This window comes from Microtus pennsylvanicus, chromosome 7 (assembly GCF_037038515.1).
Source record: "Microtus pennsylvanicus isolate mMicPen1 chromosome 7, mMicPen1.hap1, whole genome shotgun sequence".
Lineage (NCBI taxonomy): Eukaryota > Metazoa > Chordata > Mammalia > Rodentia > Cricetidae > Microtus > Microtus pennsylvanicus.
This window is the reverse complement of record NC_134585.1, coordinates 119,043,413-119,071,370: the sequence shown is the minus strand read 5'-3', so window position 1 is coordinate 119,071,370 and position 27,958 is coordinate 119,043,413. Positions and strand designations below refer to the sequence as shown.

Here is a 27,958-nt window from a genome sequence, read left to right as displayed (position 1 = left end):
ACGCTAAAGAAATAAGCAAAGAGGCTCTGGATATGAAGGTGAAAATAAAATCTAGAGTCGGCAAGAGGTTCGGTGGAGAAGGTGTTTGCTTGGTGACCTGAGTTGGGCTCCGGGAATCCACACGGTGGGAGGAGAAAACCAGCGAATGGAACTTACAGGCTGGAGGCAAGCACCTTCAGCCGCTGAGCTGCCTCGCCAGCCCCTCATCACTCCGTACGCTGACTACAGAAGTAAAGGGGCTGCTGCTGCTGGACTGGCTCTGGACTTTTGTTTTGGTGCCTGGCTTGAACACCTATGAATTTGGTGTGTGCCCGTAAGTGTGTCTGTCTGAATTTGGGTGTGCCCGTAAGTGTGTCTGTCTGAGCAAGACACTGTGCCATGCAGAGGTCAGAGGGCAACCTCAGATGTTGGCCCTCTCCTTCCTCCTCTTTTGAGGGAGGGTCTCTTGCTCACTGCTGCAGGTCCACACATTTCCAGGGGTTCTCCTGTCCCTGATACCCATCTGGCTTTGCTGTAAGTGCACTGAGACAACAGTTTGTGGCATCGGGCTTTACATGTGTTCTGGGATCTGAGCTTCTGCCCTCACACTCTCAAGATAAATTCTTCATTCATTCAGCCACTGTACTGGCGCGCTTTATGTCAATTTGACACAAACTACAGTCATTGAAGAGAAGGGAGCCTCGACTAACTTGGTTGGCTATTGATATAGGAGGGCCCAGCCCATTGTGGGTGGTGCCATCTCTGGGTTGGTAGTCCTGGGTTCTATAAGAAAGCAGACTAAGCAAGCCATGAGGAGCTAACCAGTAAGTGACACCACTCCATGGCCTCTGCGTGAGCTCCGACGCCAGGATCCTGCCCTGTTAGAATTCCTGCCCTGACTTCCTTCAATGAGGAGCAGTGATGTGGAAGCATGAGCCAAATGAACCCTCTCCTCCCCAAGTTGCTTTGGTCATGGTGCTTCTTTTTTTCTTTTGGTTTCTCGAGACAGGTTTCTCTGTGGCTTTGGAGACTGTCCTGGAACTAGCTCTTGTAGACCAGGCTAGCCTAGAACTGCCCGGCTGGTCCCGGTGTTTCATCACAGCAATAGTAATGCTAACTAGACAGCCATCTCCTCAGCCAGGAACTTCTGTGTTTTGTTTTGAGACAGGGTCTCACTATGGAGCCCTAGCTGGACTTGAACTCATACTCTCCCAGTGCTGGGATTAAAGGTATGTGCTTCCACGTGTGGCATGGAACTTTGAAAAGTCCATCTGCTAGCCAGGTGGTGGTGCTCACCTTTAATCCCAGCACTCAGGAGGCAGAGGCAGGTGGATCTCTGTGAGTTTGAGGCCAATCTGGTCTATAGAGCTAGTTCCAGGACAGCCAGAGCTGTTACAGAGAGAAACCCTGTCTCAAGAAAAAAAAGAAAGAAAGAAAGAAACAAGTCCAGGTGCTGATAATGCAGACAGAGAGAGAACTGATAACATTAGCCTTGTTCCCATTAATCTCCCGAGCTTTCAAAATCGTCAAAGACATTTAGACGATAGTATCTACAATAGCAGGCAGGCTGGTTTTGTTTTTATTTAAACATTTGAGGGTGACATGCATTATTCTAATACTTTTACACCAATTAACTGATCATTTAGTCTCTATAACAGCCAAAGGAGGCGTGCACACACTTCAAGCATTACCAAGCTGGGTGTAATGGCACAAACTTGTACTCTCAGCACTTGGGAGGTAGAGGCAGGAAAATCAGGAGTTTGGTTCAGCCTCAGTTAAATAGCAAGTTTCAGCCAGTCCAGGCTATGAATCCCTGTCTATGAAGAAAAGAATTATTATAACCTGATATTTGGGTGCTGGGGAACAACACACACCGGACCAGCACCCTGCTACTGAGCTATATATATATCTTACTGTTGAGATAGGGTTTCTAAATAATCCAAACAGTTCTCAACATTTTCATTTTGATCTTCCTACTTCAACCTTTCTAGCCCTGGGGTTACAGGCACGTACCACTGTGCCCAGTTTATGTGTTGTTGGAAATTGAACCCTGGGCTGTGCATTCTCGGTAAGATCTCTATCAACTGAGCCACACCTTCTGGCTTAAGCTAGCTTATTTTTAAAACGGTAGGGTGGTGGGCTGGGCATGGTGGCACCTGCCTTCCACCCCAGCACTCAGGAGGCCTGTGAGTTTGGGAACAGCCTGGTCTACACTGCAAGTTCCAGGTCAGTCAGGGCTCACAGTGAGACCCTGTCTCAGAAAACATCTCAATTCTGTGTGCTCCTTCCACCCTGTGGAGTCCAGGCGCCAAAGCAGGTCATCAGGCTTGAGTGAGAACAAACGCGGCCTACCAGGCACTGATAACTGGAGCGGGGAAGCCTTTGCTGTAGGGGATGTCCAGCCCCTTAGAGAACTTTGACAACATCTCTGGCCTCCAGCCAGGAGGCACAGATAGCAGCACAGTCATAGCAATCAAAGCCTGGCTCCACACTTGATAAACTGCCCCAGCCTAGGACTACTAGGCTCCAAGTAGGAGCCACAAGGTAGAAAGCCACCGTGCTTCTTGTCAGGAAGTGTGCTAGGCAGAGTTGAGTAAACTAGCAAAGGGGTTTGGAAGACTCGGACATAGCAAGAGGCAGCTATCAAGTAGTGCGAGCATTTGTAATTAATATTAAACTTCTGATGACCAGTTGAGAACGGCTGCACTACAGGAAAGCTCCACCTACGCCCAGATTCAGTTCCCAGCACCACAGAACCAAAGCATCAGCCTCTTTAGTAGCTGCGCATGAGGGCTGGAGAGAAGGCTCTGTCTTATGAGTGTTGGCTGCTCTTAGGGAAAATTGGGGGAACCTACAATGACCCTGCTTAGATATGCAACCCTCCTCCCTCTACCAAACAGGTCAAACTAGGGAGATACTCGGCCATAGACAACTTTGTTCTTTTTTTAAGATTTATTTATTTTACATATATAGGGGTTTTGCCTGACTATGTATGAACCATGTATGTGCCTGGTGCCTGCAGAGACCTTAGGAGGCCATGGGAACCTCTGCAAGTGAAGTGACAGATGGTTGTGAGCCACCAGGTGGGTACTGAGAGCCAAACCCAAGTCCTCTACAAGAGTAGCCAATGCTCATAAGATGGAGCCTTAATTACAAATGCTCGGTCGAGAGTTCAGGCTTGTTACCACCTACCTCTGACATTTAAATTAAATTAGATATTTCTTATCTAATCTGTGTCACGTGACTCATGGCTTAACTCATTTTCTACATGTCCTGCTTCCTCCAGAGGCTAGCTGGTGTCTCTCCCGACTCCACCCTTCTTCATCCCAGTATCCTATTTGATTGCTCCCCCCAACTTTAACCCGCCTTGCTATAGTATAGGCCAATCAGCTTCTTCATTAACCAATGAGAGTAATACATACTCAGTGTCCAGAGGATTATTCCACAGCACCTCAGGAGTTGAGTGTGCTAGGTGAGCGCTCTAGCACTGAGCTTAAGCTATATTTCCAGCCCACATACAGGCTTCTTTTTGCAATCCACTCTCTTCCCCATTTCTTATTTGTACCACAAGAGAAACAAAAAGCAGGGGTTGTCAGGCCTTTGGGGCAAACATGTAGGATGTTTGCTCCCAGGGTCTGGCATGCCCATTTCTGTAGGCCTACTTCAAGGGTACGGAACCCTTGGGCCAGAGAAATGCCTTAACAAGTGAAGGCCCTTGCGGCCAAGTGCAAAACCCTAAGTTCAATCTCCAGGTCTCATATAGTAGAAGGAGAACTTGTCCTCCGACCTTACTATGTGTGCCATGGTACACATACACAAAATAAATTAATTACTTTTTTGGATGAACCCCTTGTCAGGTGTGGTTATTTATACCTGTGATCCCAGGAAACTGAAACCAGCCTGGATTACAGGGAGTTAGAGGCCTGCCTAAACTGCATCGCAAAACCCTGCTTCAGGAAACAAACCATGAGCTGGTGTAGTGGTGCATGCCTGCGACCTCACTCCACTCGGGATGGGAACGGGGCGGGGGGGGCACAGAAAAGGGGGGACCAGTAGTGGTGCATGCCTGCGACCTCACTCCACTCGGGATGGGAATGGGGCGGGGGGGGGGGACACAGAAAAGGGGGGACCAGTAGTGGTGCACGCCTGCGACCTCACTCCACTCGGGATGAGAACGGGGCGCGGGGGGGGGGACACAGAAAAGGGGGGACCAGTAGTGGTGCATGCCTGCGACCTCACTCCACTCGGGATGGGGACAGGGGGCCAGAAGTCTCACTTGCGTTGTGAGATTGAGGCCAGCCTGTGCTATGTGAGCCAAAGGAACAATCAAACAGCAACAAAACACATCAGGACTAGAGACGCAGCTCAGGTAACAGAGTGCTTGCCCTGGTGAAAGAAGTCCTTGTCCAATAACCCAACACTGTGAGCCGAAGTGGCAGCACCTGCCTGTCCTCCCAGGTAAGAGCGTGGTGAGAAGCTCAGCTACTAAGCAAGTTCAAGGCCAACTGAGGCCCCAGGAGACACTGTCAAAGGAAAAGTAAAAGAGCTGGGAGTAGTGGGGCTCGCCTTTAATCCCAGCACTAGGGAGGCAGAGGCAGGCGAGTCTGAGGCCAACCTGGTCTACACAGTGACCTGTAGCCTGGGCTACAGTGAGACCCTGTCTTGAAGGGGAAAACAAAGACAAAAAGCAGAAGTGTAAGATCATGAACATGTGAATGACAGATATACCAACCAGCCTGACTGGACGGCCGCGCACTGCGTTTGTGTGTGCAGTGTGGGCCCAGTCATATCAAAAGCACCTCAGAAGGGCTGGGCTTTCACAACTTTTTTTAAAAATCGTTTTTGGAGATTTATTTTTATTTTTTGTGTTTGGGTATTTTGTTTGCATGTTTGTCTGTGTAACACATGTATGCACGGCCCACAGAGACCAAAGAGTATCTCTCTGAACTGCAGCTACAGACCACTGTTAGCCACCAAATGAGTGCTGGTAACCCAAGCAGGGGCCTCTGGAAGAACAGCTGGGATTAGCAACCCTGACCCATCGCTCTGGCCCCAACTTTCTTTTTTAATGTTTTGTTTTGAGTCATCCGGTCTCGGCCTCCCTAATGCTGGGATTCTACACATAAACCACCATGACATGGCACACACTAGACTCTTTTCCAAAGCAGTAAGGTAACTCTATACCCAAGACCCCGGCCATATGAGATAATATCTCCTTTGATTTCTGAGACAAGAAAAGGCCCCTCTGTCTGTAGATACCGAGAATCACCCTGAAGGCTGTGGACCAAAGAGACAGGAAACTCTAGCACTGAGTGGCTCAGAGCCAGCTGACTCACGGCGGCACGAAGGGGTTGTAAACAGAAAGGCCACGCGCCCCACCCGGAGGGAAGGGTAAGAGGTCAGGGGAAAGGCTGAGGAAGGAGCTCTAGGAACTGGAACAAGGCGGCCAAACCACAGCCAGTCAGGTGCCCAGCATGGAAGGAAGGTAAAGGAAAGCTGAAGGAAGGGACCAGAGCCACAGTGTGAGGAAGGAGAAATGGCTGCCGTCGAGCTCCGGGGCTCAGTCAAAGCCAGAAGCAGGCAGCAGGAATGCTCCGCCAGGCAGAACCCCCCAGACCTGAGGTGCAGTGACAAAAGATCTGCAGCCTTTGCTCCTTTTCCCGACCCTTCCACCCCTCGCGACCCAGAACTGCCTCGACTATGCGCCCACCAAGCCACGATGTGTGTGTGTCCTGCAAGGCCCTCTTCGCTCCATCCTGTCTCTGGATGCAACAGAACACCTCTTGGATAATCACGGACTACTTCAGTTCAAACCTGCTCCTTACTTGATATGGGGTCCTATGTAAAAATGAGGGCAGGGCTGGAAGACGGCCAGTGGGCAAAGGCTGCCAATCACAACAACCAGAGTTCAATCCCCAGAGACACTACGGTGGAAAGAGTTTGGAGTTTTTTGTTTTGTTTTGCTTTGTTTGTTTTTTGAGACAGGGTTTATGTATAGCTTTGGAGCGTGTCCTGGAATTCGCTCTTGTAGACCAGGCTGACCTCGAACTCCAAAGAACTGGGATTAAAGGCGTGCACCATCACCACCCCGCTAAGAGTTTGGAGTCTTGCAAGCTGCTCTCTGACCTTTACAGATATGCTATGACATGCTACCCACCCCCACAAAATATATACAGAAATGTTTAATTTTTTTTATTTTTGGACTAGAGAAATGGTTTATGAGTGTTTTTGAAGAGAACCCAAGTTTGACTCTTAATCACTACATTGGGTGGTTCAAAATGGCTAGTAATTCCAGCTCCAAGGGATCCTATGCCCTCTTCTGGCTTCTGGGGGCATCTCTGTTTACATATACATTCCTACACATACAGACACACATATACATATAATTAAAAATAGGGTTTGTTTTTTTTTTTCCAAGACAGGGTTTCTCTGTTTAGCACTGGCTGTCCTGGAACCCGATCTATAGACCAGGCTGGCTTTGAACTCAGGGATCCACCTGCCTCTGCCTCCAAGTGCTGCGACCAAAGGCGTGTGCCATCACTACCTGGCTTCAGCTATTTTTTTTCTTTTTTTAACGAGGATAAACTGGGCACGTTGGCGCACACCTTTAACCCCAGTTCTTTGGACTCTGAGGCCAACCTGAGCCACACAATGAGTCCAGGTCAGCCTGGAGTACGAGTGAGACTGCAGAACACCAGAAGGGGGTCATGCTGTGCCTTGTTGATTCCTGCCACTGTATGGATTAAGTGAGATATCCACTAAGAGCCTCCTCTTAAGCGAAGCGCCCCTTCTTCCTCCTCCCTGCTCAAGCTGGTGCACCTTTTAAAAAGCCCCTCCCCTGTGAAGCCCTCCTTAGTGACCCCCCCAGCTTCCCGCAGCTGCAGTGCTCTGCAAAGATGATACTGAGGGGGCTCCACACCGTCGCATGAATGTGTAGCCTTAATTCATAACACAGCTTAGGCCCCACTGGGAGATCCCTGAGAGCGAAGAGGGCACTCGTCATGAAAATGAAGACCCCTGGGTGCACGGCTGCCCCCAACTCAGCCGGCTCTGTCCTCTTCAATTAGGAAAAGCATGGAACTCTCATCTCCAACCCACCCCTCCACCAGCTAACATGGGCCAAACAGTCCGTTTCCTAACCGGAGGAAGAGTTCAGGAGAACACAGCTAAACTTAGCAGCATGTGAAACCCGAGCTGCCAGCGGAAGAAACGGAATCCGAGAGCCACAGGAAACACACTTTTTTCAAAAGACAGAATCTAGCTATGTTGACCTGGCTGGCCTTGAACTCACAGAGGCCCGCTTGCCTCTGTCTGGGATCAAAGGCGCATCCCCGGCTGACCTAGCGTTCACTACGTAGGCCAAGCTGGTAACTGAACTTCTGCTGCTTCTGCCGCCCAAGTGCTGGGACTGCAACATGTGCCACCATGCCCAATTTGTTGTCTTGGCACGGTCTCTGTGTAGCCCTGACTGTCCTAGAATTCGATATGCTGCAGACCAGGCTGGTCTTGAATTCAGAGAGATCCTCTAGCTGGTCCTAAAAGTGTGAGCCATCACATCCAGTCAAAAAACTTTCAGAAAAAAAGAAAGGGGTAGATTATGGCTCGTTGGGTAAAGGTGTATGCTGTCCAGCCTGGCAACTTGAGCTCAATCACTAGGACCCATATGGTGGGACATTAACCCCTGAAAACTGTCCTCTGACCGCCAAGTGTGCACTGTGGTATGGGAGTGTGTGTACTCTCAATAAATCAGTGTAAAGCTAGAGAGATCCACTGTGGTTAAGAGCACACTTGCTCTTACAGAGGACCCAAGTTCAGTTCCCAGCACCTACATAGTGACTCACAACCATCCCTAACATCCCTTCCAGGAGACCTGGCATCCTCTTTGACCTCTGAGGGATTACTCATCCACATAAAATAAATTAATCTAAAAACATTTTTTTCCTTAAGAAAAGGAAGAAGAAGAAAAGACCCATTAGTTGAAACAACACATCCTGATGGACTTTGTTTGTTTTCTGCCCTGGATGGCAGGCAGGAGGAGGCTTTAGGGCTAAACCCTCTTCCCCGAAGGGTGGTGGTGGCGCATGCCTTTAATCCCAGCACTCAGGGAGGCAGAGGCAGGTGCATCTCTGTGGATTCCAGGCCAGCCTGGTCTACAGAGCTAGTTCTAGGACAGCTAAGATAATACAAAGAAAGCTCATTTCAAAAACAAACAAACCAAGGAAGGAAGGAAGGAAAGAAAGAAAGACAGACCACTTCACCCCTGAAGCTAGATATGTTCTGACAGCTAGCTACTCTACACAATATTAACAAAGGGAGGGGCAGGCCAGACAACACCCTCGCCCCCACCCTCCTTACCCCAGAAAAATGAGAGGACTCTGTAAAGGACAAGCAGCCACTCCTGACTGCAGCCTCAGGCCTGAGAAGGAGCCCCACCCCAAAGAAAGAGTTCTTCCCACTGGAAGGGCAAGAGGAGTCTGTCCTAGGAATAGAAGCCCATTCAAAACTAAACAAAACAAGAACAAAAACAAAAACAGGCCTTTCTCCCTCTTCCCCTTTCCTATTTTTGGTTTTCAAGACAAGGTCTCACTATATAGCTTTTGCTGTCCTACAACTCTCCGTGTAGACCCGGCTGGCCTCAGACTCCCAGAGATCCGCCTGTCCGTGCCTCCCAAGGGATGAGATTAACGGTGTGTGCCACTACACCCAGCTTCTTTCTGATTTTTTTTTTTTAAAACACAGCCCAGGCTGGCCCGGAGCTTGCTCTGATCTGTTCATCTCAGTCTTAGCTACCATGCCCAGCTACGCAGATTTCTCTAAAGTGGACCATGCTATGGTCATTGTAGCAGAGGCTGCAGAAAAGTTTTCTGGTGTCACATCTAAAAATACGGTATTGCAGGAGAACTGGCCGCATTATCAGCTGTCTCTGGCCTGCGCGTGAGCCAAGTATTCACAACGCCCACAGAAGTCAATGGTGTGTCTGTCTGAATCTCGTCTCTCTTTACACAGGCAGATGTGAGGGTGACCTGGCCGAGACATCCATCATCCCGCTCCTCACCAGGACTACTTCTGCTGACCCAGGCTGCTAGGCCAGGGTCCAGCTTCCTCCTCTCCATCCCACATACAGCCCTCCTGAACACACACTGGCCCTAGGAGAGAACAGCCCTCTCGATCAGACTGCTCTTTGGCAAGGGTGTGCATGTAGCTGCATTCCTATGCTTGACCCTCCAAACAAACTCTTGTTTGTCTGACACACAGTCTCTCTGTGTAGCCCTTAATGTCCTGGAACTTGCACACAGACCAGGCTGGGATTAGGATCTCTTTATACAAGAAACATTAACAGAGACTGGAGATAGCTCAGCAGTCCCTAGCACCTACATGGAGTGGTTCACAACGGCTCCAGGGGATTTAATAATACCCTCTTCTGAACTCCAAGGGCGCATGTGGCAGATAATCATAGATATACACACACACATGCATAAATTCCTTTTAAAGAAGGAAACATTAACAGATTCCGGGGGAACTGGGTGGACAGGAATGAAAAAAAAAGGCCTTTATCTTTTTCACTTCATATTTGTTTTGTGTGTCGATGTTTTTCTTATGTAATATTTCTATAATTAAACAGAATCAAAATTACTGGTACCCCTAGGCATATACTGTCACAATCCTAAAAGCTAATATTCTTAGGGTCTCACGTTCAGCTCACTCCCACCTAGTGAGGCTGTGTGCCGAGAGGATTCTAAGGCTCAGTCACCTTCAGGAGGAAGCACACAGGTTCACAAAGGAGCTAGATTCAGATCCTTGGAGGAAGAATACAGAAAAGGACTGGGATAGTGTGGGACTGGAGAAGTCAAATCTACTGCCAAATTTTTTAATAGTGTAGATGAGCTGTGATCTGGGGCGGGTGTTGGGGGAGGAAGGAGAGTTGTGGTGGTTTGAAAGAAAATGGCCCCTAGAGGGAGTGGCACTGTTAGGAGGTGTGGCTTTGTTGGAGGAAGAGTGTCACCGTGAGGACAGACTTTGAGTTCTCTCACGCTCAAGCTACTCCCAGTGTCACAGGCCACTTCCTGTTGCCAGCAAGATGTAGGCAACTCATCTCAGCTACTCTCCAGCACCCTGTCTGCCTGCACGCGGCCATGGCCTACCATACCGAACTCCTGAACTGTGAGTCACCACAATAGAATGTTTTCATTTTCAAAAGTTGCCATGATCATGGTGTCTCTTCACAACATTAGAAACCCTAACCAAAACAAGGGTAAACGCTGGTAAGAAGATTGGTGCTTTGGGTAAGGTTTCAGGTCCAAGGGCTTTTCACTAACTGGTGGGAAAGAGAACATGATGCTGGAAAATCTCCAATAGGACAGCACTTAGCATGATGTCATAAACACTCTGCATTAGTGTTTGGGGACACTGCAGTAACAGTGCTTGCTGCTCTCCAGAGTACAGAAATTTTGTTCCCAAGACTCAAGTCAGGCGGCTCACAACTGCATAGCTCCAGTTCCAGGGGATCCAACACTCTCTTCTGGCTTCCTTGGATGCATGCATGCATGTGCACAGACATACACTGAGACACATATACATGCATGTGCACGTGCGCACACACACACACAAATAAGTAAACCTTTATGCACATGCGCGCTCTCACACACACACACAAATAAATAAACATTTAGGAACTGAAAGGATGGTTCATTAAAAGTTAAAAGGGTTTACTGCTTTTGCAAAGGACTGAGTTCCATTTCTAGCACCCACATTGGCATGTTCACAACCTCCTGTAATTTCAGCACCAGGGGAAATCTGAGATCTCTAATCTCCAAAGGCACCTACACTGACGTGCACACACACAAGTGATTAAAAAGAAAACTTGCTAGGCAGTGATGACACACGCCTTTAATCCCAGCACTCAGGGAGGCAGAGGCAGGTGAATCTCTGTGAGCTCGAGGCCAGCCTGGTCTACAGAGTGACTTCTAGGACAACCAGAGCTACACAGAGAAACCCTGTCTTGAAAAACCAAAAATAAATAAAATAAATTAAAAAAGTAAGTAAATGTTTTCCAAAATCTTCAAAAGTAAGTCTTCAAACAAACAAACAAACAAACAAAAAACTTTCAGGGCTGGAGAGATGGCTCAGTAGTAAAGAGAACCTGCTCTTCTTTCAAAGGTCCTGAGTTCAATTCCCAGCAACCACATGGTATCTCACAACCATGTGGGTTCTGATGCCTTCTTGCACTTGGAAGGCTGAGACAAAAAGACCAAGAGTCCCAGAGCAGTCTCAGCTGTTGAGCAAGATTCTGTCTCAAAAAACAAGAGCCAGCAATGAAGGGGAACAAATGAGAATGAAGTCTAAGTGTGTGTGTGTGCACGCGCACGCACGCACGTGTGCAAATGCTACAATGAAAACCCCATTGTTTTATGGAAAAAAAGGAAGGAAGGACAGACAAATGGAAAGAAAGGAATGAAAGAAAGAGAAAGAGAGAAAGAAGGAAGGAAAGAAGACGGGACGGGATAAGGTGGTTCAGCAGAAGTCACCAAGCACAACCACCGGAGTCTGATCCTGGGACCCATATGCCGGAAGAAGACTACCCAAAGTTTCCTCTGACCGCCACATGTGCCCACTGCACGGCTAAGGCCCCCAACACACCAATACATAAATAAATAAAACTTAAAGCAACAATTTTTAAAGGTTTAAAGAAATGACTGAGTGCTAAGGAACACATACCAGTCTTACAAAGGGCTTAGCACCCACGTCAGGTGACCATCACTGTATCTCCAGTCCTGGAATCCATGGGCACTGCACTTAAACGTGCGAGTCTGTCATTTAAAGGTAGTGCACGCCTTTAATCCTACCACTCGAGGCAGAGGCAAGTGGATCTCTGAGTTTGAGACTGGTCTGGTTTACATAGTGAGAACTTACATAAATTAAATTAAGCAAATAAAAAGATAGCCAAACTGGGCATCACAGTAGACTCCTATAATCCCAACACTTGGGAATTAGAAGCAGGGGGACCAAAAGTTCAAGGTCAACCTGGGCTACAACGGGACTTCAAGGATAGCCTGGGCTACTTAAGACCATCTTAAAAACAATCACACTAAAACAAAATGCAAAGCTCAGGCCAAGTGTGATGGCACACGGAGGATCTCTCTCTCTCTCTCTCTCCCTCTCCTCTCTCTCTCTCCTCTCTCTCTCTCTCTCTCTCTCTCTCTCTCCCTCTCTCCCTCCTCTCTCTCTCTCTCTCCTCTCTCTCTCTCTCCTCTCTCTCTCTCTCTCTCTCTCTCTCTCTCTCTCTCTCTCTCTCTCTCTCTCTCTCTCACACACACACACACACACACACACACACCAAAAAGTAACCAGTGAGAACTGGTTCCAAATTGCTTTATGAATTAAAACAACTTTCCCCAGATGCCATGGGACTTTTGTTTATTTGTTTTTTTCTAGGGGTTTATGAGGAGGGGTGAGTTCATAGAACCCAGTTTCCTCAGACCTCACTGTGTAACCCAGGCTACACATCAGCTAACAATTCTTTTGCCTCAACCTACCAAGGGCTGAGATTACAGGCATTCAGCCTGGTCAAATGTTTTCAAAAGGAAAATTTTAGTGTAGCTAGCATCAAATTGAAACTCACCCCAAATTCAAATTGAAAATATCCATTTATCCCAGCGTCTACAGCAAATTAGGTGACTTTCAGGGTTTGTTAAAGGCCAGAAAATATTGCTCAGAGAAATTTTAAATTTTGTTCTCTCTCTACATTTTTTTAATTAATTAATTAATTAATTAATTAAAGATTTCTGCATCCTCCCCCATCAAGTCCCCCTCCCTCATCAGCCGGAAGAGCAATCAGGGTTCCCTGCCCTATGGGAAGTCCAAGGACCACCCACCTCCATCCAGGTCTAGTAAGGTGAGCATCCAAACTGCCTAGGCTCCCCCAAAGCCAGTACGTGCAGTAACACAGAAGAAGTGGTAAAAATTGACTTTATGAAAGCAATAGAGTCCCTTGTTCTATATTTTTGTGGTTGTTATTTTTTGAGGTTTTTTTTCCCCCCCAAAGCTGGCCTGAAGTGGTGAACCTTCAGCCTCCTCCTCCCAAGTGCTGGAACTAGAGGCATGTGGCTACCACACCCAGCTAAGTTATTTTAAAGGACGCCGGCCATCTGTCTAGGTTTCTACAGGGGCAGAGAAACGCACAGTAGGAGGCCAGGTGACTTGGAGCCTCTAATGGGAACAGCGATCCAAAGCTGCCGTGGCCTGTCAGCGCGGCTGGGTGAGTCCAGCTGGCGCAGGAAGCACCAAAAATAAGCTACAAAGCATTCTGGAGCCGTGCTTATGGTTTGGATTCCAAACACACTTTGTGTTTATCCCTCACCAAGGAGGGGTATTTTTACGTATCTGTGTGTAAAGCGAGACTAAAGGAGAACACTGGAGGCAAAGGAATGTAAGTTGTGGGCCTGAAGCTTAAAAACAGAGATTTAAAGTAAAACACTAGGAACGCCTCTGTCTTGCAAAAGAAGGCAAACCGCCATTCAGAGGCAATAAAGCCGCGCACCCAGGTACCCCCCACACTCCCGAGCTTCACCTGGGGGCCGGTGGACAGCAGCTCGGCTCGCCCGAGGGAAACTGAGAGGGGCGGGGAGAGAGGGACAGACACACCTCGCCGGGCGAGGCTGGCGGCCACCTCACTCGTCCAGCTGAGGGACCGGACCCAGGGGACCGAAGGGAGACTCACTTCTCCGGCTCTCCAGCCCATGGGCGACGGGTTTGGTCCCCAGCTCCCCCGCGTCCACCTCTGTGATCCCTCCACAGATTCACGATCGGTGGATCGTCCGGGCTCCCCAGATCCCACACCTTCGTCCTTCCCGGACCCCACGCTGCATTCCTTTCGGTCACAGATGGGAACCCGTTACCTGCAGAGCGGCTCGACAATCCTGCAGGTAGTCCTCCATGGTGAAGCCAGAGGTGTGCCGTCCCCCCTCGGCTTGGAGAGGTAACCCGGCCGAATGCACCCCGCCCCAGACTCAGGGTCTAGAGCCGAGAGTCAGGGGGCGGGACTCGAACCCGCCACACAAGGGTTCGGCCTCCGAACCCCAGGAGGAAGTGCGTAATCCGGCACTCCTGCGTTGCCCCGCCCCCAGAGGCGGAGGCTGAGTTCTGAGCCCAGAGACTCATGGGAGGTCAAGGAGGAGCAAGTCGCAGTTCCTCCTGGGAAATGTAGTCCGGAAGCTCCTAAGTGTTTTCCCCCAAGCGAGCAGTTTTCTGAGCGCTGTGACATACAAGTTGTGTATGTGTCACAATAACTCGCCTTTATGGCATCTGAACTTGCTCTTCCACATAGGACTAGGTATAGTATCTTTCCATATATTACATCGAGCATCTGTTTGAGATTAATGTAAATTGATCTCTCAAAAAAAATTTTTTTAAATACAAAGTCTTGCTATGTAGCCCAAGTTAGTCTTTGGTGAACGCTGGATTCGCAAACCTGGTTTGGGCGGGACTTTAAATTACAACATATGTCTATATCTTATTAAAAGAGCTTCCCATATTAGGTGTTTTATTTTAATTCTTCCCTTTACCAAACTGACCTAGTGTGACCATGCTAGGAAAACATTAGCATAATGAAAAACCTAGTGTTTGTTCATGCTAGGAAAACATTAGCATAATTTTGGACCTGTCGTCTTAAAATCTACAGTCGCGCCAACTCTTCATAACGTCCTAACTCTGCAGCCTCCTTCCCCTTACAGTCTGGACAAATATCTCCTGTCATTCTTGGACTGATGCAACCGTGACTTTGCTTTCTGGGTCCCTGTTGCAACTGTTCTCTCTTTCAGAGTTGCTTGAAGTCTTATTCCGGCAGCCACTTCAATAGAGGAGCCTTCAGAATGTAAGGCTAGGTTCTAGCCTCCTCCTTAACTGCCACTTTCGTGCCCCAGCGCAGACTCGGGGGGGGGGGTGTCCCTTTGTCATAACTTGTCCCCTCATTTTTAAATCTATCTTCAGATGTACCCGCTCCTCAGGGAGGTGAGAGGAGACGAGGGTGCGTCTTCTTCACCCTAGATGTGTTAACAGCTCAAGCAGTTTCATTTCTAGCCTTTTAGGAAACTTACAGGGAGGAAGGGAAGACTTGGAAAGGAGCCCTCTGGGGGTCCGGCAAAACAGAAGCGGGGTCTTTTCTTTCACACTAAAGGAGTAAACGTGCAAACACGATGCTCTTTCGCCCGGCTTCCGTGGCTCCAGGGCAGAGGACGGCCGCCGGCATCCAGGGAGGACCCAGCAACTGCTGCCGTCCCGCCCCGCTCCGCTCCTCCCCGCTCAGCCAGGCTGCTCGCTTGCTTTTCCCGGTTCTCACCAGAGAGGCACACGCGCTCCGTCCCTTCCCGCGGCCGCGGAGGGAAGAGAAAGGGTCTGTTGTTTTTCTCTCTTCCTTTCCGCCGCTCACCGGCTGGCTGCACACCGGCTCCGACAGCCCTGATGGGAATCCCACGCGCCTGAGCAGACCCCTCCTCCAGGGACCTCGTCCTCGGCTAATTTGTCTTTGTCCCGACCGAGGGAAAGAAGAAGAAGAAAAACCACAAACTTCCTTTGCAAACCAGTTTGCGGCCAGGGCCTGAAGCGCACGCCGGAGAGTCAGTCGCTCGGGAACCCTGAAGACGCCGGAGGCCCCGGGAGCGCCGGGCTGCTCCCCACCGGTCCCCAGCCCGTCCCCAGCCTGCCGTCGCCCCCCACCCTCCTCCGGCGTGCCCTGGACTGGCCGTGAGTCCGGAAGTGGCCACGACCCAGGCTGGACGTCGCGCGAGGAAAGCCGTGTCGAGCCGTGGGAGCTCCGGGGCTGACAGCTGGGAGGCAGCTGGCGCTGGCGGCGCCCCTCGACGATGTCCCCTCCTCCCGCGTCGGGCCGCCAGAATTGAGTCCTCTCCCACTCCCGGAAACGCATCCACCCCTTTAAGGTAAAAACTTTGTTTTCAAACTGTCTTCTTCGCCTCTTCTCGCAGCTCTCCTTTCCCACTCCGGCTGGGGGGGAGTTGACACCTGATGTCCCGTCTGTGGTCTCTACACCTGGGTCGCTAATGGGATCCTTGCTAGGCACGGAGAGCAGTGAAAGCGATGGGGGTCCCTTCGTTTCCCCATTATAAACAAACCTTCTCCCCCTCTTTGGGAGCAAGAATTGCAATGTTTGACTTATTCTAGAGGAATCCCAAAGCATTGTGGCCGTGAAGGTTTGCCTTCAGTTGAGGAAGAGATTGGGTAAGACTAGAAAAGGAGAGAGAAGGGTCCTGAGAGAGGGTAATGTCTTCTTGAAGCTAAAGACTACCCATTTAATATGCTTCTTCCACTGTGTAATAGTATCTGCTGCTGACTAGGAAGGGATCGGGTGTTTTAACTCCCTCACCTGCCCCCATAGGTAGGTCTAGTTAGAGAGGAGGTGTAGGATTTGGGCAGAAGAAAAGGCTGAAACCCCAGTTTGTCTGAGTACCCTCCCCTCGGACTTTCCTGCCTCTGGGCTTTGCAAAGTGCGGTTCCTGCCCTGCCCTTGCCGGCCGTCGCTGAGACCCCACTCTCTCCAGTGGTTTCTTGTAGCTCCTCTCTTTGGTCGGCTAGCTTTCCCATCCTCCACTTAACTATTGATCGTTTCTAACCTTGGGCAGAAAAGCCACGCTTTTCCTTTGGCTTTTTAAATTTCCCAGGCGTGGCCTCTGTTTCAGGGTTCACCCTAAGTGCCATGGGAGGGGAAGAGATATGGAGAGGGCGAAAAAAAGTGTAAGGCCAGCATATTAATTTTGCTATTGTGGTTCTAAATTAACAAAATATAAATCACCCACAGTTAGCACAAATTATATTTGAATAAGGAGAATGATCTCTTGAGTTATTTTCAGTAACTTTGACATTTCTCTGTAGCTCAGGCAGACCTTGAACTAGAGATCCTCCTGCCCTGATCCCCTGCTATTCAGCAGGGATTGGCAAACCTGAGACATCACAACAAGCTAATGCCATTCCTGTGCACTAGGCCTTCTCCCAGCCCCCAAGTCCTGAAGGTTTAGAAGAAGAGAACAGGCAATGAAGAAGCTGAACGGAGGGCAAGAGTTCCAGTCAGGCACGTCATAAACCACTTAAAATCCCTTCACTTGGAAAACTGAGGCAAGATTACCAAAAGCTTGAAGTTAGCCTGGGCAAACCAGTGCTCTGCTTGTCTCTGCCCCTCCCCCCCAAAATCCTGGGATTCAAGGTGAGCGCAATTTCTTTTAAAATCATTTAAAAGAAAAAAAAGGCAAGATTTAATTTAATTAATTTGATTTAAATTAATTAACCCCTGCTTTTGTCTTCCTTTCTTTCGATGCTGGCTATGGAACCCAGCACCATGCCTGTGTTCAGCGCGTGACCACTCAGTGCCACATTTTTTGTTCTCACTGCTGAGTAGGGAGGGGCATAAGGAGATAAAGGGAGACTCCAGGGAGGAAGGGATTGTGACTGTCACTATCTGTAGTCCTATCTGTCTGTTACTTGATGTCTAACGCTGATAGACAGCGAGGTGAACAAGTCCAGTGTTCACCTGGAAAACCATCTCGATGGGAGCCGTGAAGAGAATGCTTGCCAGTGGATGTGAGCCTGCAGCCGGGGTGTTGTGTGCCAGGCAAGGCTCCATCGCTGAGCTATACCCCCAGCTCTTAAAGATCCTCCTACCTCAGCCCCCTTTAGTAATTAAAATTAAAGGCTTTTGTTACTACACACAAGTAGTGGGGGATCATATATATATATATATATATATATATATATATATATATATATATATAGTTGTATGTGAGCATTTTTTAATTTTTTAAAATATTTATTTGTTTATTTATTTATTTAGCCTGCATGCCTGCACACACACCAGAAGAGGGCACCAGATCTCACTATAGATGGTTGTGAGCCACCATGTGGTTGCTGGGAACTGAACTCAGGACCTCTGGAAGAACAGCCAGGGCTCTTAAACTCTCTCCATCTCTCCAGCCCAGAGCATTTTTTATATATATGCGTGCCTTCTGTAGGAGTACTTTCTCGTTGGGACCACCAGCCCACGAATCATGCATGACATGGAGACTTCTTATTAATTACAAAAGCTCGGCCTTAGTGGAGGCATAGTCTACCTAGTTCTTATAACTTAAAGTAACCCATATTTTTTAATCTGCATTCTCCCATGAGGCTCGTCACTGCTGCTTCTGCATCTGGCTGGTGACTCTGCCTTTCTTCTTCCCAGAGTCCTTTCTCGGCCTGGAAGTCCGCCTATACTCTCCTGTCGAGCTATTGACCATTCAGCTCTTTATTACACCAATCACAACAGTACATTTTCACACAGTTATAAATATTCCACAACAGTTTTCCTTTATGTCTGTCCATCACATTTTTTTATGTATACAATATTCTCAGTATTCTGTCTGCATGTATGCCTGCAGGCCAGAAGAGGGCACCAGAGCCCATTACAGATGGTTGTGAGCCACCATGTGGTTGCTGGGAATTGAACTCAGGACCTCTTGAAGAGCAGGCAATGCTCTTAACCACTGAGCCACCTCTCCAGCCCCCAGCACATGTTCTTAATGTGCCATAGAAGCCAGAAGAGGATATCAGATTCCCTGCTACTTAGGTTCCAGATCCTTGTAAAGCCCTCTGTGGGTGCTGAGAATTGAACCTTGGTCCTCTAGAAGAGTGGTATATGCTTTTAACCACTGATCCACCTCTCCACCCCTGGAGTATTTTAAATGTAAATCATTAACAGAAGTTTCCTATTCCATGTAAACAGTGAGCAAGAGACTATCTCTGGGTGCCGGCTCTGCTGGAAACAAACAGAAACTGAGGAGTTGTGATGTCAGCTCCAGACGGGGAGAGCAATCTATCAGAGGGGCTTGTGGGAAGCACTTTCTGTGCCCCCATCCTTGGTTGTTATTGATCATACCTTAGTGGTATGATCAGAGCCTGTGCCTTGGGCAGCCCTAATAAGCCAGGTTTGGCCTCTTGTTCCCAATAAGCGAATTCAAAGAACTGAACTAATAGTGAAAAGTAGGAGCAGTGAGATGGCTCAGTGGTTAAGGCTCTTGCTGCTGGATGACCTGAGTTTGACCCCAGGTCCCACATGGTGGAGGGAGAGAACGAATTTCTGAAAGTGTTCTTCCGGTTTCCAGGTATGTATACATTGACACACACATACACATACACACACTAAATAAATGTAATAAGATTAAAATAATCATAGGGAAAAGCAGGAAAAAAACAACAACAACAAGAGATTTTATTCAATGTGGCCACGTTAGGTCTAGGAAGAGAGTGATTTGGTGACATTGCTGAGTCCATCTTCAGAGTCCTAAATAAGTAGAAAGCCAGATACCAGTGCACAGCTCACCGGTGCACAGCTCACCGGTGCACAGCTCACCAGCTGGGTAGGTCAAGGTGCGGTCCTGCCCATTACTGACCCATTGCTGTTTGGGTCCTAACCTCACCTTGGAAGGTTATTGGACAAGTTGTTAGAACTCTGTGAAATCTTTTTCCTGGATATAGGTTCCTGTTTGGCTGCTTCAAGGCTCGGTGTTTTTCTCCTCCCTGCTTGAGATTCCGGGGGAAATTTCAATTCCTTGGGTCCATTGTTTCAGTGGTGTGACAGGCAATGCGATGGAGGATGACATGAAGTGGCTCTTTAGAACAGTGGTTCTCAACCTGTGGGTCACAGCCCCTTGGGGAGGGGTCACCTAAGACCACAGAAGACCACAGATACTACATTACACTTCATAACAGCAGAATTACAGTTATGAAGTAGCATCGAAAATAATGCTACTTATTAAACGTTATTGTTGTGGGGTCACCACATTTGGAAGATCGAGAACCACTGTTGTAGAATATTCTCAGTCTTTGCAGGGATGCCCAGGTTACGGAATTGCTTAGCCAACTCCGACAAGCCCCATGACCTACATTTCCTTTCCCTACAGGAAGCCCCTCCCGAGCCTTTTTGCTGCGGTTGGTTTGGGATTGTGTAAGGTTCCACCAAGTCTTCTGAGAGCCGGGCATGATGGCACAGGCCTCTAACATCAGCACCTGGGTGGCTGACATAGGAGCCTTACTGAAAATTCTAGGCCATAGCCTGGCATGGTGGTACACACCTAATCCCGGCACTCAGGAGACAGGCCGGTGGCTCTGAGTTTGGGCCCAGCCTGGTCTACTCACAGAGTTCTAGGACAGCCAAGGCTACGTAGTAAAACAAACAAACAAACAAATGAATAAATAAATAGAGTCATTTGAGGAGCCGGATTTTCTTACCTTACCGGCTTGGCACAAAATATACGAAGATGGTGTTACCTTTTTACCCCTCACCCCAACCACATGATGGTTGCTCTCTGGTCCCTGGAGTAAACCGGGAGAAGGTGTCTGTAAGGACATGAGCAGCCTTTGTGCTCAGAATGTTGGGAAGGGGCGAGGTTTGGTGTCTGGAACTGATGAGATGTCTTTAACAAGCGGGCTAAATAAACATCACCCCTGTTTGTAGCCACAAGGATTGTTGTTTGTTTGTTTTTTGTTTGAGAAACAACAAACCCAGGGGTCAAACCCAGGGTCTCGCAGGTGCTTGGGAAACATAGCCCACTTTAGGATAGTTTTAGCATTTTTTTATCCAGCCCTCTTCTTCGGTCTTTTGGCTTTGCACTTACCTTTCCCTTCTCTCTTTTTCTGGAAAAAAAAAATATGTTTAATTCTGTTTTGTGTGGGTGTTTTTCCTGTGTATCTGTACCGGAGAGGGTAGTGGGTCTCCCAGAAGTGGAGTTGCAGATGGCTGTGAGGTGTCCTGGGGTGCTGGAAATTTAACCAGGTCCCCTTGAAGGGCAGCCAGTCCCTGAGGCATCTCCTCAGACCCTCTCTCTTTTCTTCATTCTCTGTCATTTTCTGTTTCAGGAAAGCAAGTTCCACCTGGTATCTTCCTTCCCTTCTGAGCCTGGAGGCCCAATCTTGGCAGACGCATCTGGTCACAGCAGGTTAAAGGTTGCACAAGCCAAGGCCTTCAGTTTACGCCCACTGAGAAAAGCTGACTTGGGAGCCAAACTGGCTTTCCACACTGTTCACTTCCAGACTTCTCTTGTTCCCTTTGCTCTGTAACTCAATGACCTTATTGGCCTGGTCTCTCTTGTGCCTATCAGAGTCATTTAAGCAAGGTCCCTGAGGTCAAGAAACCCCTTTGTCCCTCTCAACCGACTCCAACCCCACTATGGAACAACCTCAGGTGGAGCCCCCAGCCCCCAGTAAAGCCAATAGTGCAGAAACTGTTGAATCTGAAAACCACGAGGCTCCGTCTGGACCAGAGGAGCACGCTCCAGACAGCCCTCAGGACAAGGGTGGCGCAGAGGCCGATGGAGCAGGTGGAGAACAGGAATCGAAAGACCAAGTTTTGCCACCAGCCCAGGATGGGGAAAATCTCGAGTGCCCTCCTCCTGAAGCTAGCTCAAGTCCATGTGGGACATCGTCTGAGGTGGAGACAATAGAGACACCTTCTAGGCCACAGGAACTTCCCCAGTCCCCAAGGACCCAGCAGCCTGATCTCGATTTCTACTGTGTCAAGTGGATCCCCTGGAAGGGAGAGCGGACTCCCATCATCACCCAGAGCACCAATGGCCCTTGTCCTCTCCTGGCCATCATGAATATCCTCTTTCTCCAGTGGAAGGTAAGTGCGGAGAACACAGCCTGTGAACTGCGGGGCACTGGGCAATTACGATAGCCTCAGATGCTGGGTGGTGGTGGCAGAGGCAGGAGGGTCTCTATGAGTTTGAGGTCAGCTTAATCTACAGAGTGAGCTTCAAGACAGTCAGGGCTGGGGGCTGGAGAGATGGCTCAGTGGTTAAGAGCATTGCCTGCTCTTCCAAAGGTCCTGAGTTCAATTCCCAGCAACCACATGGTGGCTCACAACCATCTGTAAAGAGGTCTGGCGCCCTCTTCTGGCCTTCGCGCATACAGACAGAATATTGTATACATAATAAATATTAAAAAAAAAAGTCAGTCAGGGCTGTTACATTAGAGAAACCCTGTCTTGAAAAACCGGGGGGGGGGGCAAAGATGACCATAGATTTCTCTTTCAAATGTGCTTGGTTCATTCATACAAACGTTCCTTACAATACCATGCTGTATAAAGGTTACTACAGTCTCATACACAGACGTCTTACCTAGTGGGGAATGGTTGGCTGGGCAGATAACGCTGCAGGGTTCCCCTGCGGACTTCTTTCCAGTAACGACATTTTGGAAGCTCTTTTTCAGGCTTGCACATCTGTGGCCGGCCAGGAGGGTGGCTTTGTTGGAGGTCCCAGAAAGTCCTTGAGCGCACAGGCCAGCAAGCCCAGGCCAGCAGCTAACACTGACAGATGGGCCTTGGTGCTGCAAACTTGAGGGTCTCTGAAGTCACAGTCACATGAGGGCCTGTCTCTAAGTCCCCTTGTTGATGGGTATCAACATAGAACCCTGAGATACCGTGTCTCGGGAGGAGTGTGATCCTGGGGGCCACCTCTGAAGTTCCAGTTTTTTGGCTTTATTCCAGTGGGCATTAGCTTTGCACTGTTGGGGCTCTCAGCTTCGGGCAGCTTCGCTGAGAAGTCAGGGCTGCTTTGGGGTGGCTCACCAGCGTGTCAGAGCCTGCCTTCTTCCCGTCCTTTACCTCGCAAGCATGTGTGAGTCTCAGTCACACAGAAGAGCTTCACTGAAGTTCCTAACAGGAGATGAGTCCTCATGTGGGGGGTGGGCTAAGAAAATACTGGGAGTCTGCTTCTCTGGCCCTCTTCCCCATCCTGATTTTTCTCAAGCCAGTCCTAAATCTCCAGTCCGTCCCTGCCAGCTCCTGTCCCCATGACTGCAGTTTACCTCAGGCTGGGCGTGCCTGGCAGCACCTCCCATTTCTTCCCTCTCCTGGCTTCGAGCCCCCCACCGTGGGTCCTACACCTGAATCTTTCTCCTGTATCTCTCTATTTTGACTCCTTTTTTTTTGTTTGTTTGCCTTTTGTTGTTTTGCTTTTTGAGGCAGGGTCTCACTGTGTAGCCTTGACAGACTTGAAATTAACTGTGTAGACCAAGCAGGCTTCAAACTCAGAGATCCACCTGCGTCGGGCTCCCCACTGCTGGGGTTAGAGGCGTGCACCATCACCACCAGCTGCTCTTGGGGGATTGTAAGCCGGACTGGCCTCGCTCCTCCTGCCTCAGCTTCTTGGATACTGGGATTGCAGTCATGAGCCGCCATGCCTAGGTTGACCCCTCTCTTGCCATGTGTTCCTCCTCCACTGCTGATAGTAAACGCTCACACACCCCCTTCTCCCTCCAGGTGAAGCTGCCCCCTCAGAAGGAAGTGATCACATCAGATGAGCTCATGACGCATCTCGGTGAGTGGCTCATGGGGCAGGGGCTCATTTGGAGCTCTGATGTGGCACCGAGGGCAAGGAGAGTCCGTGTCTTTTCTGTAAAGCTGGAGAGTAAAAGATCTAGGTATCAGAACTTTTGAGTGCTAGCACCAGCTCTGCCTGTGGTTTCTCCCCTCCCACCCCACTCCTGGTTCTGTGGATCAACCACCAGCCTTGACAGCGCTGGGCGAGGACTGTATCACTGACGTGCAGCCCTGGCCGCTGTCCTTGGCTTTCAGTCAGGGAGGTCTTTCACCTCTATAAACCTATTTATTCCTCTGAGAAATTAAAATTCTGGCTTAGAGTTTGAAAATCCATGGTCCTGAGGCATTACCCCATTCTCCAGAAGGGGAGGAAGCCAGCTTTTGGGACAACCGGCAGGGCAGGGTAGGCTGATAAGTTTCCTGTCTTGCAGGAAACTGCCTCCTATCCATCAAGCCCCAGGAGAAGTCCGAGGGCCTTCAACTTAACTTTCAGCAGGTGAGGCAAGAGGGGCAGTGGACATGGGGGCTGCAGGCTTGCGGGGGACACTGGACCTACTGAAAAGCCTTTGTGGGTGATTCCCTAACCTTGGTATCTTCTGGGGTGGGGAATTGGCATCTCTATCATGAAAAAAAAGTTCATTTTTATATTAAATATAGAGAGAATGGGGCAGCCCAGCATAGTATTATACGCCTTTAATTCCAGCTTGGGAGGCAGAGGTAGGCAGATCTCTGAGTTTGAGGCCAGTCTGGTCTACACAGTGAGTTCCAGGACAGCCAGAGCTATATAGTGAGACCTTGTCTTGGGGGTGAAAGGAGGGGATTAAAATAAACGGGTTGTAAGAAAGCCCGAGGCGAACAACAGGACTTCTGACTTGTTTCTGGGTGATGGGCGTGAGAGGTGGAGGGTGCTGGACTTGCCTTCCTTGTCTTTTCCCCCCAGAACGTGGACGACGCAATGACTGTGCTCCCTAAACTGGCCACAGGTCTGGATGTCAATGTGCGATTCACAGGTGTCTCTGACTTTGAGTACACGCCCGAATGCAGCATCTTTGACTTGCTGGGCATCCCTCTGTACCATGGCTGGCTTGTGGATCCACAGGTGAGGACTGAGGAGTGACAGGGTTTGGAGCCTGAAGTGGTGCAGAATTCCTTGACTTTTAATACTGTTGGGTGGAGTCACATACCAATACCAGGAAACCACACACAAATAAGACCCGCTCCTCGGACATCAAGAGTTCAGGAGTCTTTGATCACAGCCACAGTCCTAGGGGCTTGGTCCACTTCCTTCCTTTAAAAATAAAATCTCTTTGTTTCTGTCCCACCCGATCCGACTCCCCAGAGTCCTGAGGCCGTGAGCGCTGTTGGGAAACTGAGTTACAATCAGCTGGTGGAGAAGATAATCACCTGCAAGCACTCCAGCGACCCCAACCTCGTGACCGAAGGTGAGGGCGGTGCCCTCTTTCCTTGTGATTGCGCGTGAAGGCAGCTGAGCAACTCCTGCCCTTCCTGCCTCAGCCTTCTGAGAGCTCAGATCACAGATGTGCCCTCGCAACCCCTAGCTGTCCTGACTGAGCAAATGCGGTCAGGCTTTAAGGAGGGGTTTTCATCTCAACTCTGAGGACAGGGCTTCTCTAGGATCTCTTCTAGCTTAGGCTGAGCCTCTGATCCTGCCTCCAGCCCCCCCCCCCCCAGTACCAGGACCACAAGCATGAATTACCAAGTTTCAACATGTATGTGTACGCCTTGCTGGGAATCAGACCTGGGGTGTTGCACATGCTAAGCATAGAGTCTAAATCTGAACCATACTAGGGTAGCTTTGCAAAGGGGCTTCGGAGGCTCCCGGGACTTTTTGGATAAACCTTGTTTTGTTTGCTTTGGGGCTTTGCTGAGGCTTAGGGGTTTTCGTTTTGACACAGGGTCTCTCTGTGTAGCCTTTGGCTAACCTGGAACTGCTGCGTGGGGCCTGCTGCCCTTGGACTCACAGAGACCAGCCTGCTTCTGCCTCCTGGGTCCTGGGGCTAAAGGCGTGTGCTGCCCCACCCAGGACTGAATTCAGGATCTTGCCCAAAGATCTAAAATTGAGTCAGACTCCCAGCCCTTTTGATTTGTTTTGCTTTTTTCCTGTCGTGGGTTTGGATGTAATCCAAGGCTCACGCATATTCTGCCTTCTGGCAGGTTTGATCTCAGAGCAGTTCCTGGAGACCACCGCAGCGCAGCTGACCTACCACGGCCTGTGTGAGCTCACAGCAACTGCTAAGGAAGACGAACTCAGTGTCTTTTTTCGAAACAACCACTTTAGCACGATGACTAAGCACAAGGTGATGGGGCTTTGGAGGAGGGGAGCAGGAACAATGTCATTTCCCTGAGCCCTTTTCTCTGGGGTCAGTGTGTCAGGCAGGATAAAGTGGGCTAAGCCATGGTAACAGATAGCCCCTAAAATCCTTGTGGTTTGCCACAAGTGTTTGTTTCTAATTCCTGATACATGTCCAGTGCAAACTAGCTCTATCCTGTCTCACACCATCTTCACTCTGGGACTCAGGGTGACAAAAAAGCCTTTCTATATATTGGAATATATGCAGGAAAAGAGAATGACACAGTGCGTTCATTCTTGAGGCTTCTACCTGAAAATGACACTGACCAGAGCGGTTATGAGGAATAAGCCTGTCGTCAAGGGCAGGAAAGGGACACACAACAGTCTTTCCAAGTTAGAAGCCAGAGCTCTCTAGGAATTGAGTAGAAGAGACTGGTCCTGCTCATTCCTCTACTCCCCATCCAGCCCTGGCTGGGCCGGAACTCTGAGGTCTGCCTGCATCAGAGAGCTGGGATTAAAGGTGTGCGCTGTCACCCCTGGCCTTGCCTTGAACTGCTGATCTTCTTGTCTCCAGCTCCCAGGGCTGGTTGTCATGCGACACCATGCCCAGTTTTTCTGGTTCTCAAAAGGGTTTATCTCTATAGACATCAGTAAACAGAGAGCAGAGGAAAGAGAGTAGGAAGCTGGAGTCGGTGTGGTACCCAGTACCCGAGCCCCAGTGATTCCTTAACCAGGATAATCACAGCACTCACCTGTATTCAAGTATCCTTTCCTGTTCCCACAGCCACACAGATTTAAGAACTATGGGACTCACAGTGCTAAGTAAGCTAAGCTCCAGTCGGCACACTGATTCTCTTGGCTGACTGTGAACTGTCTCTGTGTCTCCTGTCCCATCTGTATGCTGTCCTTTTCAGCTTGTGTAAGGGGTGTGTGCTGGGGACCAAATCCAGGGAATGAGCCGACGCACACTCCAGCCCTGGCTGTCTTTCTCTTTCGCAGAGCCACTTGTACCTTCTGGTCACTGACCAGGGGTTTCTCCAGGAGGAGCAGGTGGTGTGGGAGAGCCTGCATAACGTGGATGGCGACAGTTGCTTTTGTGACTCTGACTTCCACCTCAGCCATTCCCTAGGGAAGAGCCACGGAGCAGAAGGTGGGGGCGGCTCCCCAGAGAAGCAGCTGCAGGTGGACCAGGTGTGCGGGGCCCTCGGAGCGGTGGTGTCCTATAAGCGAACCTCATGCCTTCTATTGGCTGAAGGCTGTCCCACGCGGCCTCTTCACGTTACCCTTAGGTCATTGCCTTGCTTGGGTGTATTTCCTGCGACCACAGATAGTAGACATGCCTGCGTTCCACTAGAGAGGGAAGAGCTGGGGAATTTGGACGAAATATGAAATTTAGCCTGAATCTCTCTCTACCTTTGGTCTTAGCCCATCTTGTGACTTGTTTTCTCTCTAGGACTATCTGATTGCCCTGTCCCTGCAGCAGCAGCAGCAGCCACAAGGCATGCTGGGCCTTAGTGACCTGGAACTGGCCCAACAACTTCAGCAAGAGGAGTATCAACAGCAGCAAGCTGTCCAGCCTGTGCAAACCAGGGCGCCTTTGCCCCAGGTGAGCCTGCCCCTCTCTCGGTAGGCAGGGGCACTGGCTTTGCTTGATGCAGAATGCGTATGGTTTTTGTACCCTTCTGAGGTTTTAAACCCTTCTGAGGCACCCCTTTTTGATCTTGACCCTTTGATGTCTTTGACCTCCACACAGGGGAGAGGAGCCACTTCTGGACGCCCAGCTGGAGAGCGGAGGCAGAGGTCGAAGCCTGAGTCAGACTGTGTGCTGCTCTGACTCTGCCCCACACAGCGTGGACACGCCCCTTCTTTCAGGGGCTGACTGGTTTGCTTGCAGGATCCCCCCCCACACACACACACCTCAACCCCTGAGGCTTACGGGGTGATTGATGTGCCCTGCTGGGGGTCAGAGCAGGTACCTCCAAGGTCAGACTTGGTACCATCCTTGCCCTCAGTGTCGCTGTCTTCTCTTCTTCCCAGACAGGGCCCTATGGGGATGGCTGGGTGGTCTCTGGTTCCCAGCTCCCTTTCCTGGGATATTCACATGAATATACAGACCCACGCTGATAGGTGTGGTACCGGAATCTGTGTCCGTGCCTGTCCCTGTCCAGCTGCTCCTGGCCACCCACAGGCCTGTCTCCGTTTGCTTCAGGGTTTGATTTGGGTTTCTATCTTTATTATTATTTTAATGCCTTCCTAGGGGGCTGGAATAAAATTTCTTTCCTGAGATAAGTTGTTTTCTTACCCTGGAGCAGTGG

At 49.6% G+C, this 27,958-nt stretch overlaps 2 protein-coding genes across 6 annotated transcripts in view; one reads left to right on the top strand and one right to left on the bottom strand.

Annotated features, from left to right (window-relative positions):
• The window catches only part of Prune1 (prune exopolyphosphatase 1), a 35,650-nt gene extending 20,236 nt beyond the window's left edge, over window positions 1–15,414 (bottom strand). The window contains exon 1 of one of the 5 annotated variants that reach the window (XM_075978179.1): window positions 15,314–15,414. Coding sequence is in view for 2 of the 5 variants with exons in the window: in XM_075978177.1 (XP_075834292.1) it covers window positions 13,875–13,913 (39 nt within the window). In the remaining 3 variants the exon portion in view is untranslated. The other 4 variants (XM_075978177.1, XM_075978180.1, XM_075978178.1 and 1 more) reach the window with 4 other exon arrangements.
• Mindy1 (MINDY lysine 48 deubiquitinase 1) lies at window positions 15,406–27,926 on the top strand. The gene is made up of 10 exons (XM_075978176.1): window positions 15,406–15,911; window positions 20,872–21,634; window positions 23,273–23,330; window positions 23,764–23,828; window positions 24,273–24,431; window positions 24,672–24,774; window positions 25,508–25,650; window positions 26,643–26,834; window positions 27,097–27,249; window positions 27,397–27,926. Exons 2-10 carry the CDS (start codon window positions 21,182–21,184, stop codon window positions 27,475–27,477), a joined length of 1,407 nt encoding a protein of 468 aa, XP_075834291.1. The 5' UTR covers window positions 15,406–15,911; window positions 20,872–21,181; the 3' UTR covers window positions 27,478–27,926.
• The last annotated feature ends 32 nt before the right edge of the window (window positions 27,927–27,958 follow it).